At 27.6% G+C, this 15157-nt stretch overlaps 1 protein-coding gene across 5 annotated transcripts in view; it reads left to right on the top strand.

Moving 5' to 3' along the window:
• Window positions 1-14903, top strand: part of LOC100213140 (b(0,+)-type amino acid transporter 1) — a 32633-nt gene extending 17730 nt beyond the window's left edge. For all 5 annotated transcript variants that reach the window (XM_065793842.1, XM_065793838.1, XM_065793839.1 and 2 more), the window contains exons 2-9: window positions 9603-10171; window positions 10244-10369; window positions 11604-11872; window positions 12056-12159; window positions 12256-12352; window positions 13572-13727; window positions 14046-14223; window positions 14449-14903. In XM_065793842.1, coding sequence (XP_065649914.1) covers window positions 9652-10171; window positions 10244-10369; window positions 11604-11872; window positions 12056-12159; window positions 12256-12352; window positions 13572-13727; window positions 14046-14223; window positions 14449-14576 — 1578 coding nt within the window. In that variant the 5' untranslated portion in view covers window positions 9603-9651 and the 3' untranslated portion in view covers window positions 14577-14903. The remainder of the gene's footprint in view (window positions 1-9602; window positions 10172-10243; window positions 10370-11603; window positions 11873-12055; window positions 12160-12255; window positions 12353-13571; window positions 13728-14045; window positions 14224-14448) is intronic.
• The last annotated feature ends 254 nt before the right edge of the window (window positions 14904-15157 follow it).

Genomic DNA, 15157 nt, shown 5'->3' with positions numbered 1-15157 from the left:
ACTTTTCTGAAAAATGAGTGAAAATAAGCGTGCAATAGTATTAGCGTACTCATTTAAAAAGTATATCACGCACATTTAATTCCTTTAAGTAATAATTTTTTGTTCTCTTTTTGATTGATTTTTGTTAATTACTCTCTGCTGAATAATAATAGTCAATAAAATATAAGTAGTTTCGAAAATAAAATTAGCTAAAATTTCGAAAATGCAACAAAAAAATATGGGTTTAAAAAGCTGATTAATTTAAAAAAAGTAGCAAGTTGTTGGCATGTACAAAAGTGGTCTCAGCAAATGAGAAATCGGACGTCTGCTCGAGCGAATGCAGCGTTAGAACAGCGCTCAAAAACTATAATGAGTTTGGCACAGTCAAAGCTAAAGTCGCTCTTGTTATTCTTAAAAAATGACGGAAAAGAACAAAAAAAAGCCACTATGCTCGCTAGACGCAACCCAAAAAAGAGCATAGTTTAAATTACCTTAGACCTGAATACAACAATGGATCCATACCAAGCTAGCCAATCAATAATTAGCAAGCTGATGAAAAAAAAAACAGCTCAATTTGTATCTTGCAGCAAAGAAGCCACTACTAAGCATCAAAGGCCGTTTAAACCCAAGAAAATGGTGCAAAAAAAGAGCTGCATGGACTGTAGAGCAATGGAGAACAGGGCGGATCTAGACTATATCTAGTACGTCTGTAGACGTAGCCAAAAATACCGAATATTAAATTAACTTTTGAAAAAAAAAAAGTTAATACAAAATTTTAATGCTGCATATAAAAATACCTTTTTAATTAACTGTCAAGTAAATTAAATTTGAGTCTTTTTATTGGGTTTAAGTTTTATAAACACTAATAATAAAAAAAAGATGCTTCTTGCTTAGAGAGTTTTGAAGTTTATATAAAAATATATTTCTCACCGGAGGTTAAAGTTATTATAAATAAATAATATTTAGTTAGATTAATCAATGGACATCCCCAATATTATTTTATTAAGCAATAAAAAACGTTTTCAAATTTTCGTTTTTTTTGGACGTCCTATTTGCGGTACATCCTAAGTAAAATTCAGTCAAAATCCTTTGTTTTGCGATAATCAGGAGGTGAAATAAGTTATAATAACTTATACATAAGAGAGTACACCAGTGGACGTCTCCAACATTATTCATTTCTATAGTTTATCTTTTTATTTAGTTTCGTTTTTAATATTTAATTTTTAAATTTTTGATTTCATTTATAAAAAAACACCATCGGGCGACCTTCAACACATACACCCTGAAATATATAAGGTTTATTGCTGATATTCATACGCTAAAAGTTTTAGTTTTGGATATTTCAGTTAAAAACATGCTACAAAAATGACGAAATAAAATTATTATCTTTGAAAGGTATATCAGAAAAAAATATATTTTCTTGTAAAGATACGAATCTTGTCGAATCTAATAAAGTATTTAGTTTTCTTAAAAAGTGTTTGCAACATTTCCGTGTTAACGGTGGTGATAAAATTTCATCAAGATCAACTGAGATATTATTAAAAAATTGCTTCTTACATATTTTAGATATCACACATCAAGTAATAAAGTGTTTTGAAGGAGTTATTACTGACAAAATAATAAAAAAAATTTTAAGTTCTAAACATTTTTTTATTTTTGCTGATGAAGCCTCTGACAGTTAATGCAAAGAACAATTATTACTATCATCATATGGTTATCGACTATTATCATAGGGTTTGTTGATTTAAAGTTTAATTAGAGAAGTATTTATCAGTTTTTTAGATTGCACAAAAGGTGTTTCTAGTTAAGGATTAGTTTATTTTATGTTTTGTTAAAAAGTATTTTAGATTTTTCTTTAGATATTATGATGATGCTGGAACAATCGATAGCCACACTTAAGGTCTTCTTGGTATTTTAAATCTGAATAAAAAAGCTACATTTGCTTATTGCAACAGTCGTAGGCTTAATTTAGCTTTTTGTTCCTCGTGCAATGTATAATCATGAATCTTTTGGCTAACATTAAAGAGGTATCATACTTTTAAAATCTACCAGGAAATAAAAGTTAGGAGAGCATATTAAAAGTTTTGTTTCATTGGCTGTTAAAATAAAAATTAAAAAAAGTTTTTACAGAGCATGTTGGGTAGAAAAAGTAAAAGGTTTGGATACTTTTCAAGAACGTTGTGCTAGTTCCTACAAAAATGATTTTTGAAGTTCAATTTTTTGGTGACACTAGGTAGAAGTATATTCATCATATCTTTTAGTCACTTTTATGGAACAGATTTACTGAATCCCTTTGCTTTTCCTTGTGAGTTTGGTTTATGCGAAGCCTTTGGGTTAAATTTAAAAAAGTAATATCCATTTTATTATTACCGATTTGTTAAAAATGATAAATTTCCCTGCTTGCGAAAACATTAAAAATTTACTTGCTTCCTTTTCATTAACTTAATGTGACATTAACTGCATGTGAGTGCACATTTTTTACTTTGGCGCCTGAAAAATTATATTTGAAGAACCATGGTACAGGACCACTCAAATAGTTTAGTTTTGATGAATATTTATACAGAGTTAGTAATAGATATAAAAATGCTACTAGTAATCATAATTAAATTGTTTTAACTTTTAAACAAAGTTAAAAAAGTATATGAAATATGAAAAAAAAAAACTTTTTAAATTTTACATAAAAAAATATAAAAAACCTAGTACAAAAGAAGTCAACTTTTTTTTGTCACTAGTAAAAAAAAGCACGGCTATTTTTGGAGCCACATATCATTTTAAAACTTTATTTGCAATAAAACAAGTATTGCAATACATTGTATTTTTAAATTGGGTTTAGATATATCATTATTAGTGATACAAACAACAAAAACTTGGTGTTGTTATTCTTTACATTAAAATACTGTTGTAATTATTATATTGGTATTTACTTTCATTTTTTGAAATGATTTTTTTCAGATTTTATGTATTTGTCATCAAGATTTAATAAAAATTTAAAGAGATTTTAAAATTTACTTTTAACAAAATGGGGCATTAAGATTGTCTCTGTCTCTGTCTCTGAATATCTCTTTATATAATTCTTATTTGGATATTATATTATAATATAAAAATGTTCAAATATAACTCGTGTTATATTATAATATATTTGTTACAATGTAAATATAAAACTTTACAATGTGTAAGTTTAATTTAATAATAGTAATGTGTAAATATACTTTTTAATAATAATTTGTAAATAATGTGTAAATATATAATTTTACAATGGTAAACTGCCACATCCTTGCATACTTTTAAACGAAGATAAGCTCTAAATAGATTAACTAATATATATATATATATATATATATATATATATATATATATATATATATATATATATATATAATATATATATATATATTGTGTAATAAGGGCTAATAGGTTGATTTTTGCATCCCTACACATCCACTTTTGAAGGTGGTGAGGTGGGGGGAGGGGGGTAATGTATCAGACGTAAAAAATCAGATGTACACAAATAATTTCCTGGATCCGCCCCTGATGGAGAAAAGTAAATTTCTCGGGCAAAGTCGGGCAAGAAAAGGATTTTAGTCAGAAGATACACAAACGAAAAATACAATCCTTGTTTTATCATGCCAAGACTTCAAGGAGGTTGAGACTCAGTCGGCATTTAAATCTGGATCACTGGATCTAGCACTGGCCTGGCGCATCTTTGCACTGATTTCCACAATCAACTCAATAATATCTCGAAATCCGTATCAGGAGATATAATTACAGTCTTCAACGGACGTTTTCAAAACTGATTCCACTCGGTAATTTAAGCTAGGTAAAGTTCCTTACTATACAGCACGCTCAATCAGGAAATACATGAAAAAAAAAACGATTGAATCTGATACCTTGGTCTGCTCACTTACCTGGTTTAAATCCTATTAAGAATTTTTAATGTTGGATGAAATGCATATTGTAAAAAATCCCACTAACTTGGTACAGCTCAAGACTTAAATGCAAGAGTTGTGGAATAGCGTGTCACAAGATCTAATCAAAAAAGTTACAGATTCCATGCTGCATAGATTCCTGGCATGCCTTAAAAACAAAGTTGGCTATATTTAAAATATCAAATTTTCTTAGAATCCTTGAAAGACTGAAAGTGCGCTAATACTTTGGCACATCTTTTATTATGTTATCTAACACCAAAATTACAAAAAAATATAACGCCAGTGTTGAGAAAGTATTACACCAGTTATCTGTTATATTGGCATTATATTTGGCATCATATTGGGGTTATTTAGGCGTTATTTTTATCCGTTATGTTTGCTCAACTCTGGCGTTATATTGGCGTTATATTGAAGAAAAATGAACTAACAGCAGAATTGTTATATTTGGCGTTATATTATTTATATTATATTATAACGATCTTACTTTTATAAGAAGAATATTAAAAACACAATTACAAAGTTTCAATACAATAGTCACTAAAGTAAATAAAGTAAACTTTTTATTTGAATATGTCCAGTTAAATTATGTCTTGTTTTAGAATATATAAAAATATAATAAAATTATTAAAATAAATTAGAAATAATTAAAACAACGTCTAAAGTTTATTTATACATAGTTAACAAAGTTGTTTAGTTTATAAACATTTTAAAAATATTTAAATTGTAACCTTATCATTGGGTACAAGATGTTGACACCAATAAAGATTACAAAACGAAAAAACCTACAAAAAACAACTTTGAATCATGTGTGGTTTATGATATTTTGTTATGTGTGGTTATAATAATATTGAATTATACGTGGTTTATAACCATTTAATTGAACATTTAAAAGTATTTTAACAAGATATAACTTTACCACAGCTACTAGGTTTCGATGCCACCAGGGCATACAAAATAAAAAGGAAAATGAACAAATGACACCTTTAATTTATGAATATACTTGTTGAAAAAATATGTGTAAGTTTACAAAAATTACAAAATTAAATAGAATATAAAATAAAATACAATTTATAATTAATTTAATCATTTTTGAAAAGGTATAATATATAACATTAGCATTGATATAAGATGTTGTTGCTACTAAAGAGTAAAAAATAAAAAAGATGTAATACATAATATTATGATTGGTCATTTATTAGTACTTTAAAAAGACTCAACAATTGCTTCTGTTGCTAATATGTATCAATGCCAATAAATACTAAAAATTAAAATTGATTATAATCAAAAAGATCATCTTCAAACTTTGAAGGTGACCTTTAAATATCAATCTATTTATTTTGAAAATATATAATCTTACCATTGTTGAAAAGATTAATCTTACCTGATGTCGATCCTGCTACAAAGAATAATAAGCAAATGACACTTTATAAATATATGGAAGTTCAACTCGTATTGAAAAGATACATGCAACTTTACGATTGGTACTTAAATGCCGTTGCCACTAAAGATTACAAAAAAAATATCTTCTCATACTAAGTTATTTATAATCATTTTGAAAAGATACAAACTTACCATTGCTACAAGATGTCAATGACATTGCTACAAGGTGTCAATGACATTAAAGACTATAAAAAAAGAAAGAAAGCTAGCAAAGAAACATCTTTAAAATCATTTATAATTATTTTAATAGATACCATTGGAAATAATTGTTGGCAACGTTTAAGGTGGTAGCCCTATAAAAAATTTTTTATAGGTAGCCCTATAAAAATTTTTTTTTTGAAAAATGTTACATTGGAAGTGGAAGTTACATTGAAATTCATTATATAGTAGTCATACTTCTATAGCTTCATATATATGTTTACTATTTTATTTGGTGCATCCTTTATGTATTTATTAGTATATACATGTGTGTCTTTATACATATAGATAATATTTTTTAGATTTTAAATAATAATAGAATGCCAAATAAACAAAATTCCATAGTTAAAAGAAAGAGAAAGTGGAATGGTGCAATTACAAATAAAAAAAATATTGGGGATTCATCTGTTCTTGGTACTTGTTCAAGTCAAAGGAAATTAAATATGAATAATGAAATGTCTGCATCTATAGTAAAAAATCCTCTTGATAATGACTTTTTTATGTTCATACATTTAGCAATGCTTCAAAATATATTTTGTGAATTAATGTGTCCGAATTGTGGTAGTAACATCATATTATATGACGAAAACTTAAAACGGCGAAGGTATTCACACTTTATTACTGTCAAATGTTCCAAATATGACTAGACCAAAGCCTCGTATGCTTCTCCTGAAACAAAACCAAAGGAAATTAAAAAGATTCAGGGTCGCAGAGCCTTTGACATAAATGTACGAGCTGTTGTTACATTTCGTGAAATTGGATGTGGTTTTAGTGCTATGGATACCTTTTCTTCGGTAATAAACTTAAAATGTTTAACTAAAGGTCCATTCATCCAACTTAATAAAGTTGTTAAAGATTACAAAAAAGTAGCTGAGTTTAGTATGAAAACTGCTGCTGGAGAGGTTGTCCATATTGACACTGTTAGTGATATACCATGCACTCGTATTTCTGTTGATGAGACGTGGCAGAAACGCGGCCATTCTTCACTACATGGAGTAGTAACAGCCATTTCAGGTGACAAGTGTCTGGATGTGGAAATAAAGTCAAGGCATTGCTTTGGTTGCAAAACAAACATGGTAACTCTGATTACCAAATTTGGAAACTTAACCACATCTGCAAAATTAATCATACAAAATCCTCAGGTGCAACGGAATCAGCTGGTGCTGCAGACATTTTATCCCGATCATTACTAAATTATGGCCTGATTTATAAAGAATACTTGGGAGATAGAGACACCAGTTCGTTTAATGATGTTCTAAAATCTAATCCATATAAAGATCATAATGTAACCCCAATCAAGCTCGAGTGTATTGGTCACGTACAGAAGCGCCTTGGGACTTATTTGCGTAATCTTGTCAAATCATATAAAAACACTAAAACACTTTTATCTAGTAAGGGAAAACTTACCAACAAGGGCATTGACTCTATGCAAAATAATTATGGTCTGGCCATTTGTAATAATATTGGAAATTTGTATGCTATGAAGAAGGCAATATTATCGACCCTTTTTCATTTCACTGACCTACCAGATCCTTTCGATTGTCATAAATTTTGCCCACTAGATGCTGGAAGTTGGTGCAAGTATTGTTCAAAAGAAAATAAGTCATATAGGTCAGTAAATTCAATTCCTATGTGGATAAAAAATCTCATCTTTCTAACTTTTAAAGCTTTAATGGAAGATTAGCTTTTGGAAAGTGTATGCATGGCAAAACACAAAATGAAAACAAGGCTTTGAATGCAATCATATGGTCTCGTGGACCAAAATCTATATTTGTTGGAAGAGAAACCATAGAAATGGTTATCTATTCAGCTATCATACATTTTAATAATGGCAGAAACGGAATCCTTGGCATATTAGAATATTTCGGATTGACAGGAATAGTTTCGCACTAAATAGCAAAGAAACTGGATATATCACGTGAAAAATGCATGACCAAAAAAGCTACTGACAATGTAAAAAAGCGAAGAAAATCCGGCAGAGCAAAGCAGAAGGGTTACTGTGACATTTTAAAAGAAAAAGAACCCATAGACTCTTATGCAACAGGAAATTATTAGGATTTAAAAAAAATATTTGTTGAGATTTTTACTTTTTAAACTTTCTTTTGTATTTTTCTTCTTTGAATGTTTCTTGAAAACTTAAAAGATGATAACTTATTATTTGATAGAGTATTTGCTTTCAAATTTTCAGGATATGTTCACAACATATATGCACTCCATTTAACTGTCAGAACTTTTATGAATCACTCTAAATATTGATTTATAGACCTAAACGTTCAAATCATACCACAAAACTATTGAAAATCGATAGGTTTATCCAAAAAAGTTAATAACTTTTTTAATATTCTGATTTAGGAAAAAATCTGACGGTTAAATGTAGTATCTAGGTGTACTGCAGAATGTTCTAAAATTTGTTTGAAAACAGATAAAGATAAACTGACTTAGAGCATTTTGAAATGTGATCAATTTCGCTGATTTTATGACACTTTTTCCCCCATTATGGATCAACCAAATGTAATTTTTTTTTTGAATCAACCTAATTCACTCCAAGAAACTCTATAAACACTTAAATATGGTAGATTTCTTTTTATTTATTAAAATCACCTTTCTTATAGGGCTACCACCTTAAGAACACATCATAAAAAAGGGTATAGTATAAAATCGTTTGATTGGTTATTCGCAACTATTTTTAAGAGATACAACTTTAACGTTGCAACTAGATTTTGATATCCCTAGTAAATACAAAATAAAAAAAAATCAAGCAAACAACCCCTTCAAAATTTATAAAATATATACTTGTACTGAAAAGATATGTGTAACTTTACCACTGGTTCCAGATGACGATGCTTCTAAAGTCTATATAATGAAAAGGTTGATAAGTTACTGACAGCATTAAAATTTTTGAAATATTTAGTGGCTACAAATATTGTTGCCATTAAATAATTATTCTTTTATTAGTAAAATTTTATTTCTAATTAAGTATAAAAAAGCCATTATTTTTTATATATCTGGTTTAGTTGATGAACAGGTAAAAAAACAAATTTTTATTATGTTGCTGTAATGAAAAAAAATTTATTTTATTTCGGTGTCGCCTTTGTTTTCTTCGTTGGTAGCTCCAATAAATTCATTTCTTTCACTTGTTTTCTAGCTTCTAAAAAGCTTTTTGAAAAATTGTGCTTCCTTCAAGAATTAAAACAAAGTTTATTGGGACATCCCAATCCGGCCGCCGAAAAATAGTTTTGGTTTCAATCTATACAAACCTACTTGGTATCTATATTGTACTATCAAAACATACTTACTTTGTCGAACAAATGCAAACAAATCGAAACTTGTCACAACTATTTTGCTACGATTTTTATAGACTTGATGGTTTTCGATTTGTAAACAAAATTTACTTGAATAATATAATTATTTTATTTTATTATTATATTTATTTATTAAAATTTTGAGGCAAACATAAAAATCAACGCCAATATAACCCTAAAATAAAGAATAGTGTTAACTTTTTTCATAATCATCCGTTATATTAGCGTTTGTTTCTTAAGAGTGTATTCTTAATAATATTATTACATAATGTTTCCATATTATCATTTTTAAATTTTTAAAATTTTAATTCCTTGTTACAATTAGTTCGATTATTTTTATTATTATTATTTATACCATTTATATTATTTTACTACTATTTATATTATTTTATTATTATATTTATATCAAACTTGAAAGGTGTTTTGGTAAACAGCTGTCAAGTCTACACAGCTGTCTTGTTTATAAAATCACGATGTAGCAATTTTTTTGAATATATTTGTTGTGATTTGATTTGAAATAGATTCTCCAAGTTTCATAATGTTTTATAAGTATAACTCTTAAAAAAATTTTCGTTTATTTTCAAAAATCACATATAATTAGATTTATAAGAATAAGTAAATACAGTTGACAGGTTTTGGTTAGAGCAAGTTTTAATTTCGAAGTAAAAACGTCTTGCTTTTGAGGTTGATAAAACTTATATATTTAAAGAGACTAGTTTATAATACAAAATACTTGTAATAATTTAACATTTTATAGTTTATGAAAAGCAAAATATGGCGCAATTGAAAGCAGAATTAAGTTTGTAATGCTGAAAAACGGTAATGACGACAATGCTTTGGTGGAAGAAAACGATAACAATAGTAATACCAAGAGTTTGATCAGAAATGAAAACCAAAGTGATGCCAAAAAATCAATCGAAAAAAAAGTCGGTTTCAAACGTCAAATCACACTTTTAGGAGCTATCGGTCTTCTTGTAGGAACAGTAGTTGGTAGCGGAATTTTTGTATCACCTAGTGTAGTTGCAAACCATTCTGGAAGCTCAGGTTTAATTCTTATTGTTTGGGCAGGCAGTGGAGTACTTGCACTATTTTCAGCTTTATGTTATGTAGAACTTGGTACAATGTTTCCAACGTCATCAGGCTCTGACTATACTTTTGTATATGAAAGTTTTGGAGATTTACCAGCATTTATATCTGGGTTTACAAATGTGGTAGTATTATCTCCAATGGCATTTGTTATGGTGACGTTAACATGCGCAAGTTACATTGTTTCAGCTGCCAAAATAGATGAAAAATACATCAAAATAATTGCTGCCGTAATCATTGGTAGGCAAGTTATTTATTTTTTAAAAACAAAGTATATACAAACTCAGAAACTAATATTTTTTTGCATTTTAGGAGTAATATTCATCTTGAACTTTGCTAGCGTTAACATAGGAACAATAGTTCAGGAGATTTTTACAATAATAAAAATTTTGGCATTATTAATGATTGCAATTACTGGTGTAGTGCGACTTGGTCAAGGTAAATCTAAATCTAAAATGTATAATTTTTTTATATGAATGATTGTTAACAATCATTCATATAAAAAACAAGTTTAAACGTATTTTTTTATTTAAAAATTAAAACATAAATAGGGTATATTAGGGTAATACAAGCAACTTAGTAATATGAGCATACTCAAAGATTTCAAAGATAACAGAAATCAGTATAATTAGCGTAATTTATATGCAGTAGTTCGCGGCTCTCACTATTTAAAGCGCTATTAAATTTTTTGTGTTGTTAAAACATTATCATCACACATGAATAAATCTGTGACGCGGAAATTTGATACTAAAATAATGAAGTTTAATTTTTCATAAAGAAAAACATATTCGCTAGAAATTCGTTCTATTTTTGTTTGAAAAACGATACATAGAAACATTCAGTTTTGTCTTTATTTAAGTTTACCATTTTTGTGTAATATGAGCAAGCTCAAATTTAACGAGTGATTTTCATTGAAATTGCCTAGTTTAAAGTCCTAAAATTGCTGGCTTTTATTTGCTTTTTAAATTAAAGCAAAATATAGTAAAAATTTTTAATATTTTAACAATACTAAATTTTATTCTGTAACTTAAATTAAAAAGTTTATAATTGTATTTATTAAAGGTTTACGCTAATAAAATTTTTTTTCAAAGTACTATTCTTTCAATAAAAAGTGACCTAAAATTTGGTCTTTTAATGAAAGGTATTGTTAATAACGAATCATTATATTCCACAAATTAGTTCTAATTTTCAGGTTCGTATTTTCTAATTAATGTTTATTAAGCTAATTTAAAGTGACATGTTACCAAATGGTCTGGGTAATATGAGTAATTTTGGTACTTTTTTAAAATCTTCGTGTTTTAAAGAAAAAAAATTCTGATGCCCATATATCTAAGTCATGACTAGTAATCCGTAAAAGTTGTTTACTCGCAAAAATTTTGGATCCAGCATTATTATTTTTGAAAATATTTCAGTTTTCGCCTAAGGTGCTTATAATACCCTAATTTACCCTGAGTATACTTTCACGTACACAATGTGTTATAGAAAAAACAAGTTTTATAAAGTAATTAAAACAATACCTTCATTTTTTAAATCTTAGATTAATCATAACATATAGTTTAAAAAAAATAAAAGTTCAAAAACTTAGCTTTAAGTTCTAACTAATTTGAAGTAATAAAAGTAAACTTTTAAAAAATAAAAAATGTTTTTAAAAGAGTTTTGAAACATTTTTTAGGTCATTACCAAAATTTCAGACAAATTTTTAAAGGATCAAAGACAAATATCTCAGAAATTTGTTATGCTTTTTACGGTGGCTTTTGGGCCTACGGGGGATATAGTAATTTGCCTACAATTGCAGCAGAACTTAAAAATCCTATTAGAGATCTCCCATTAGCTATGTGGATTGGAATGATATTAGTTACAGTTTTCTATGTCACCGTTAATGCGGCATACTTGACAGTAATGACTCCATTTGAAATCGCCAATTCAAATGCAGTAGGAGTGGTAAGTAATTACATCGCAAAACTAAAAAGAAATTTAGGTGTATGAATTGTATAATAGTACTTTTTTAAACAAGGCACTAATATAATGTCGGAATTTACTCCATTCTTATGTTTACTTTGTTTTTAAAGATTGAACTTGCACCATAACAAAATACTATCGCATAAATTTAATGAGTTTATTTAGACATTTGGTGATCAAGTTTATGGTCCTGCAGCTTTAATTATACCGGTGATGGTGGCATGTTCATCATTTGGCGCTTCAAATGGAGGCATGATATCTAGCAGCAGGTGATTACACTTTATCAGCTTTTTCCATCTATGGTAATATTAAATCAATTTAACAACTAAATTAGATTCAACTTAGAATTAATTTTATCATTTTAGGATGTTGAATGCAGTTGCTCAAAAAGGTCATGTGCCAAAGTTTCTTTCTCTCATACATAAAAAACGCCACACACCAACAACGTCTCTGTTCTTTATAGTAAGTAAATTACTTGGGGTTATTGGCGAAATACGTCACGTTTTATCTTCGTTAGTTAAGTGCTGCGCGAAGAAAAGAAAAACGTATCAAAGTATATGTTGATAAAAGCTTAATATAAATAAAAAGAGTGAAACAAAATAAGGGAGACTAGGTACACTTTGGTAAATTTTCACTGAAGTTAATCTAATATAATAATTACTACTATTAAAAATATTATATCATAAATATTATGTTATAATTATTAAACAACTTACAACTAATAAAATGTCACAATAAAATTATAAATTTTTTAATAACTCCTAATATTCAAGGAACAAAGAATATTTAAAAAAAGAAGACAGGTTTAGTCCCCAAATTTACCTTCAACTAGAGACTAGATTGGAATTTCAAATAAAATTCTAGATAAAACTTAAATAAACAAGTGAATTTAATAAATGATGGTTTTCACATAAATTGTTTATAAATATTATTATGACTTCGACTAATGTTGTTTTCTTATTAACTCTTTTCAATATATTAGGTGAGATTTTTCATTTCAAAAAGAAAATTTTTATACCATCATTTAGTTTTTATGCAAAAATGTAGAATTTTTTAAAATATAATTTCTAGGTTGTTTTTTATTATCTAAAACAAAGAGCGAAGGAAATTTTTTACAAACTCCGTCTGTAGTTAGTAACTGCATAATTCACTAGCAATTTCATACATCACATCCCACTACTAAATTTGAATACTAATTTTTTTGATGATGTTTTTTAAAAAAAAAAAGCTGCATGCTTACTAACTTGTTACTATATTGTTCGTAAGCAATTGCATTCTAGCGCATGAAACGATATAAAACAGGAAACAGGAAAAAGGTGCAAGAGAATCAACCTTAAAGCAGATATAAAAGTATCCATTGTTAACTCGAGTTTAAAATTTAATCCGAATTCCCTAAGTAGTTATCTGTGGTTTCCTAGCTTTGAGCAACCCATTTCTGCAACAAAATTCTCAGACCTAAATCATAAATTACCATAACTACTTTTTTCTTTTTTGAGCAAAAAGTCTATGTCTGCGTAGGTTAGTGGTTGCTTTTTAGAAATGTGATTGCGTTTGACAAAGTAGATAGATAGAACGATTGCTCAATCATGTGTTATTCTATGTTTTTTTATTTTATTTTTTGCTTAAATCTTAAACCCCTAATTTAGATATATGTCTACAATTTACTTATCTTTGTATATAGTGCATTGTATCATTGGTCATGCTGATACCTAAGTCGTCTAATTTTGGAAATTTATTAAAATACATTTCTTTTATTAACGCAGCATTAGTTGGTTTGACTATGTCAGCTTTACTATGGCTACGATATAAAAGACCAGATATAGAAAGACCTTTTAAAGTAATTTATTTTATTTATTTTACAGACCAGAGTATTTGATAAATGTTAAAAGTAGTTTATTATTTTTAAAGACTTATGGTGGAATGCAAAAAACAAACTTGAGTCAAGTTCAACTTGAACTTTACATTGTAACCATTAGCAGCAGAGTATGGGTTTTCCCTTCAAAAAATACTCTGTCGCTATTGGTTACAATGTAAAGTTCAAGTCGAACTTGACTCAAGTTCGCTTCTTGCATTCCACCTTTAGATTAAAAAAAGCATTCTAAACTTTAATCTTTATATTTATTGTATACGAAATATGTTTTTTTTTCTCATTTAGGTATTCCTTGGATTACCCATTTTAGTCTTGTTAAGTTCAGCTTATTTCACAGTAGCTCCGTTTTTTGAACATCCACTAGAATCAACCTATTGTATAATTGCGATCCTTGTTACCATTCCTATATACTTCATTTTCATAAAATATGAGAAAATACCTAAGTTTGTATCTAATTGTTTAGGTAAGTCTGCAAAAAAAAAAAAAAGATAACTTTATTATTATTATATTATAAATTTATTTATTATGTTTATTATAAATGCTTTATTTTTTACATTGAATATCAATTCAATGTTTATGATTAATTGAGCATTAGTCCATCTTTCGATTAACATAAGTTTACCTCTCAAGTTTATTTTTTGAGCTTTGAGGCTGGTAAAAAATTTATTTAAAAATATATTTATTTCAGGAAGTTTTGCAACAATGTTAGAAAAGTTAAACATGGGCTATCCACCAGAAGAGGTTAATCAAAATAATTATTCTAAAATAAGTACAAAAGAAGAGAAAAATGCGCAACCAATTAATGAAGCTAATTAATTTTAAAACTGTCATTATCTTTTCAAGTTTCAAGTATAAAATCGCTGGACGACAAATGGTTATAAAATCAATTTAGGAATATTATTAACTTTAAACTTTTTTATTGTTAGTAGAGCACCACTTCATTTTTGCTACTAATAGTTTATCACTTGTATAACATTTGTGGAATCCATTTTATGACGTTGCAAAGTGCCAAATTCATTTTCGTACGTTTAGAATTGGAAAAATTCGGATAGCCACTTTTATTTTTCAAGTTAAAATTTCATATTTAATAAATTGTAAATACATATTTACTAAATTTGAATAAAACGATTAAATCAAATATAACTAAACTTGTCTTACCTTATCTAAAAATGTAAGTTTTGTATGAATCGTTTGGTAATATTTATAAGCAAAATATGGTTTTGAAAGCAGTTTTATCATTATTATTATTATGATTATTATTATTATTATTATTACTATTATTATTGTTATTGTTATTATTTTTATTATTATTATTATTATTATCATCACAAAAATGGTAATTTAAAACATGCTGCATCTAAAATGGAACAATCAAACCTGACCTATCAACTGCAAAC

This window comes from Hydra vulgaris, chromosome 03 (assembly GCF_038396675.1).
Source record: "Hydra vulgaris chromosome 03, alternate assembly HydraT2T_AEP".
In the NCBI taxonomy this organism is placed as follows: domain Eukaryota; kingdom Metazoa; phylum Cnidaria; class Hydrozoa; order Anthoathecata; family Hydridae; genus Hydra; species Hydra vulgaris.
This window is presented reverse-complemented; position numbering and strand designations above follow the sequence as displayed.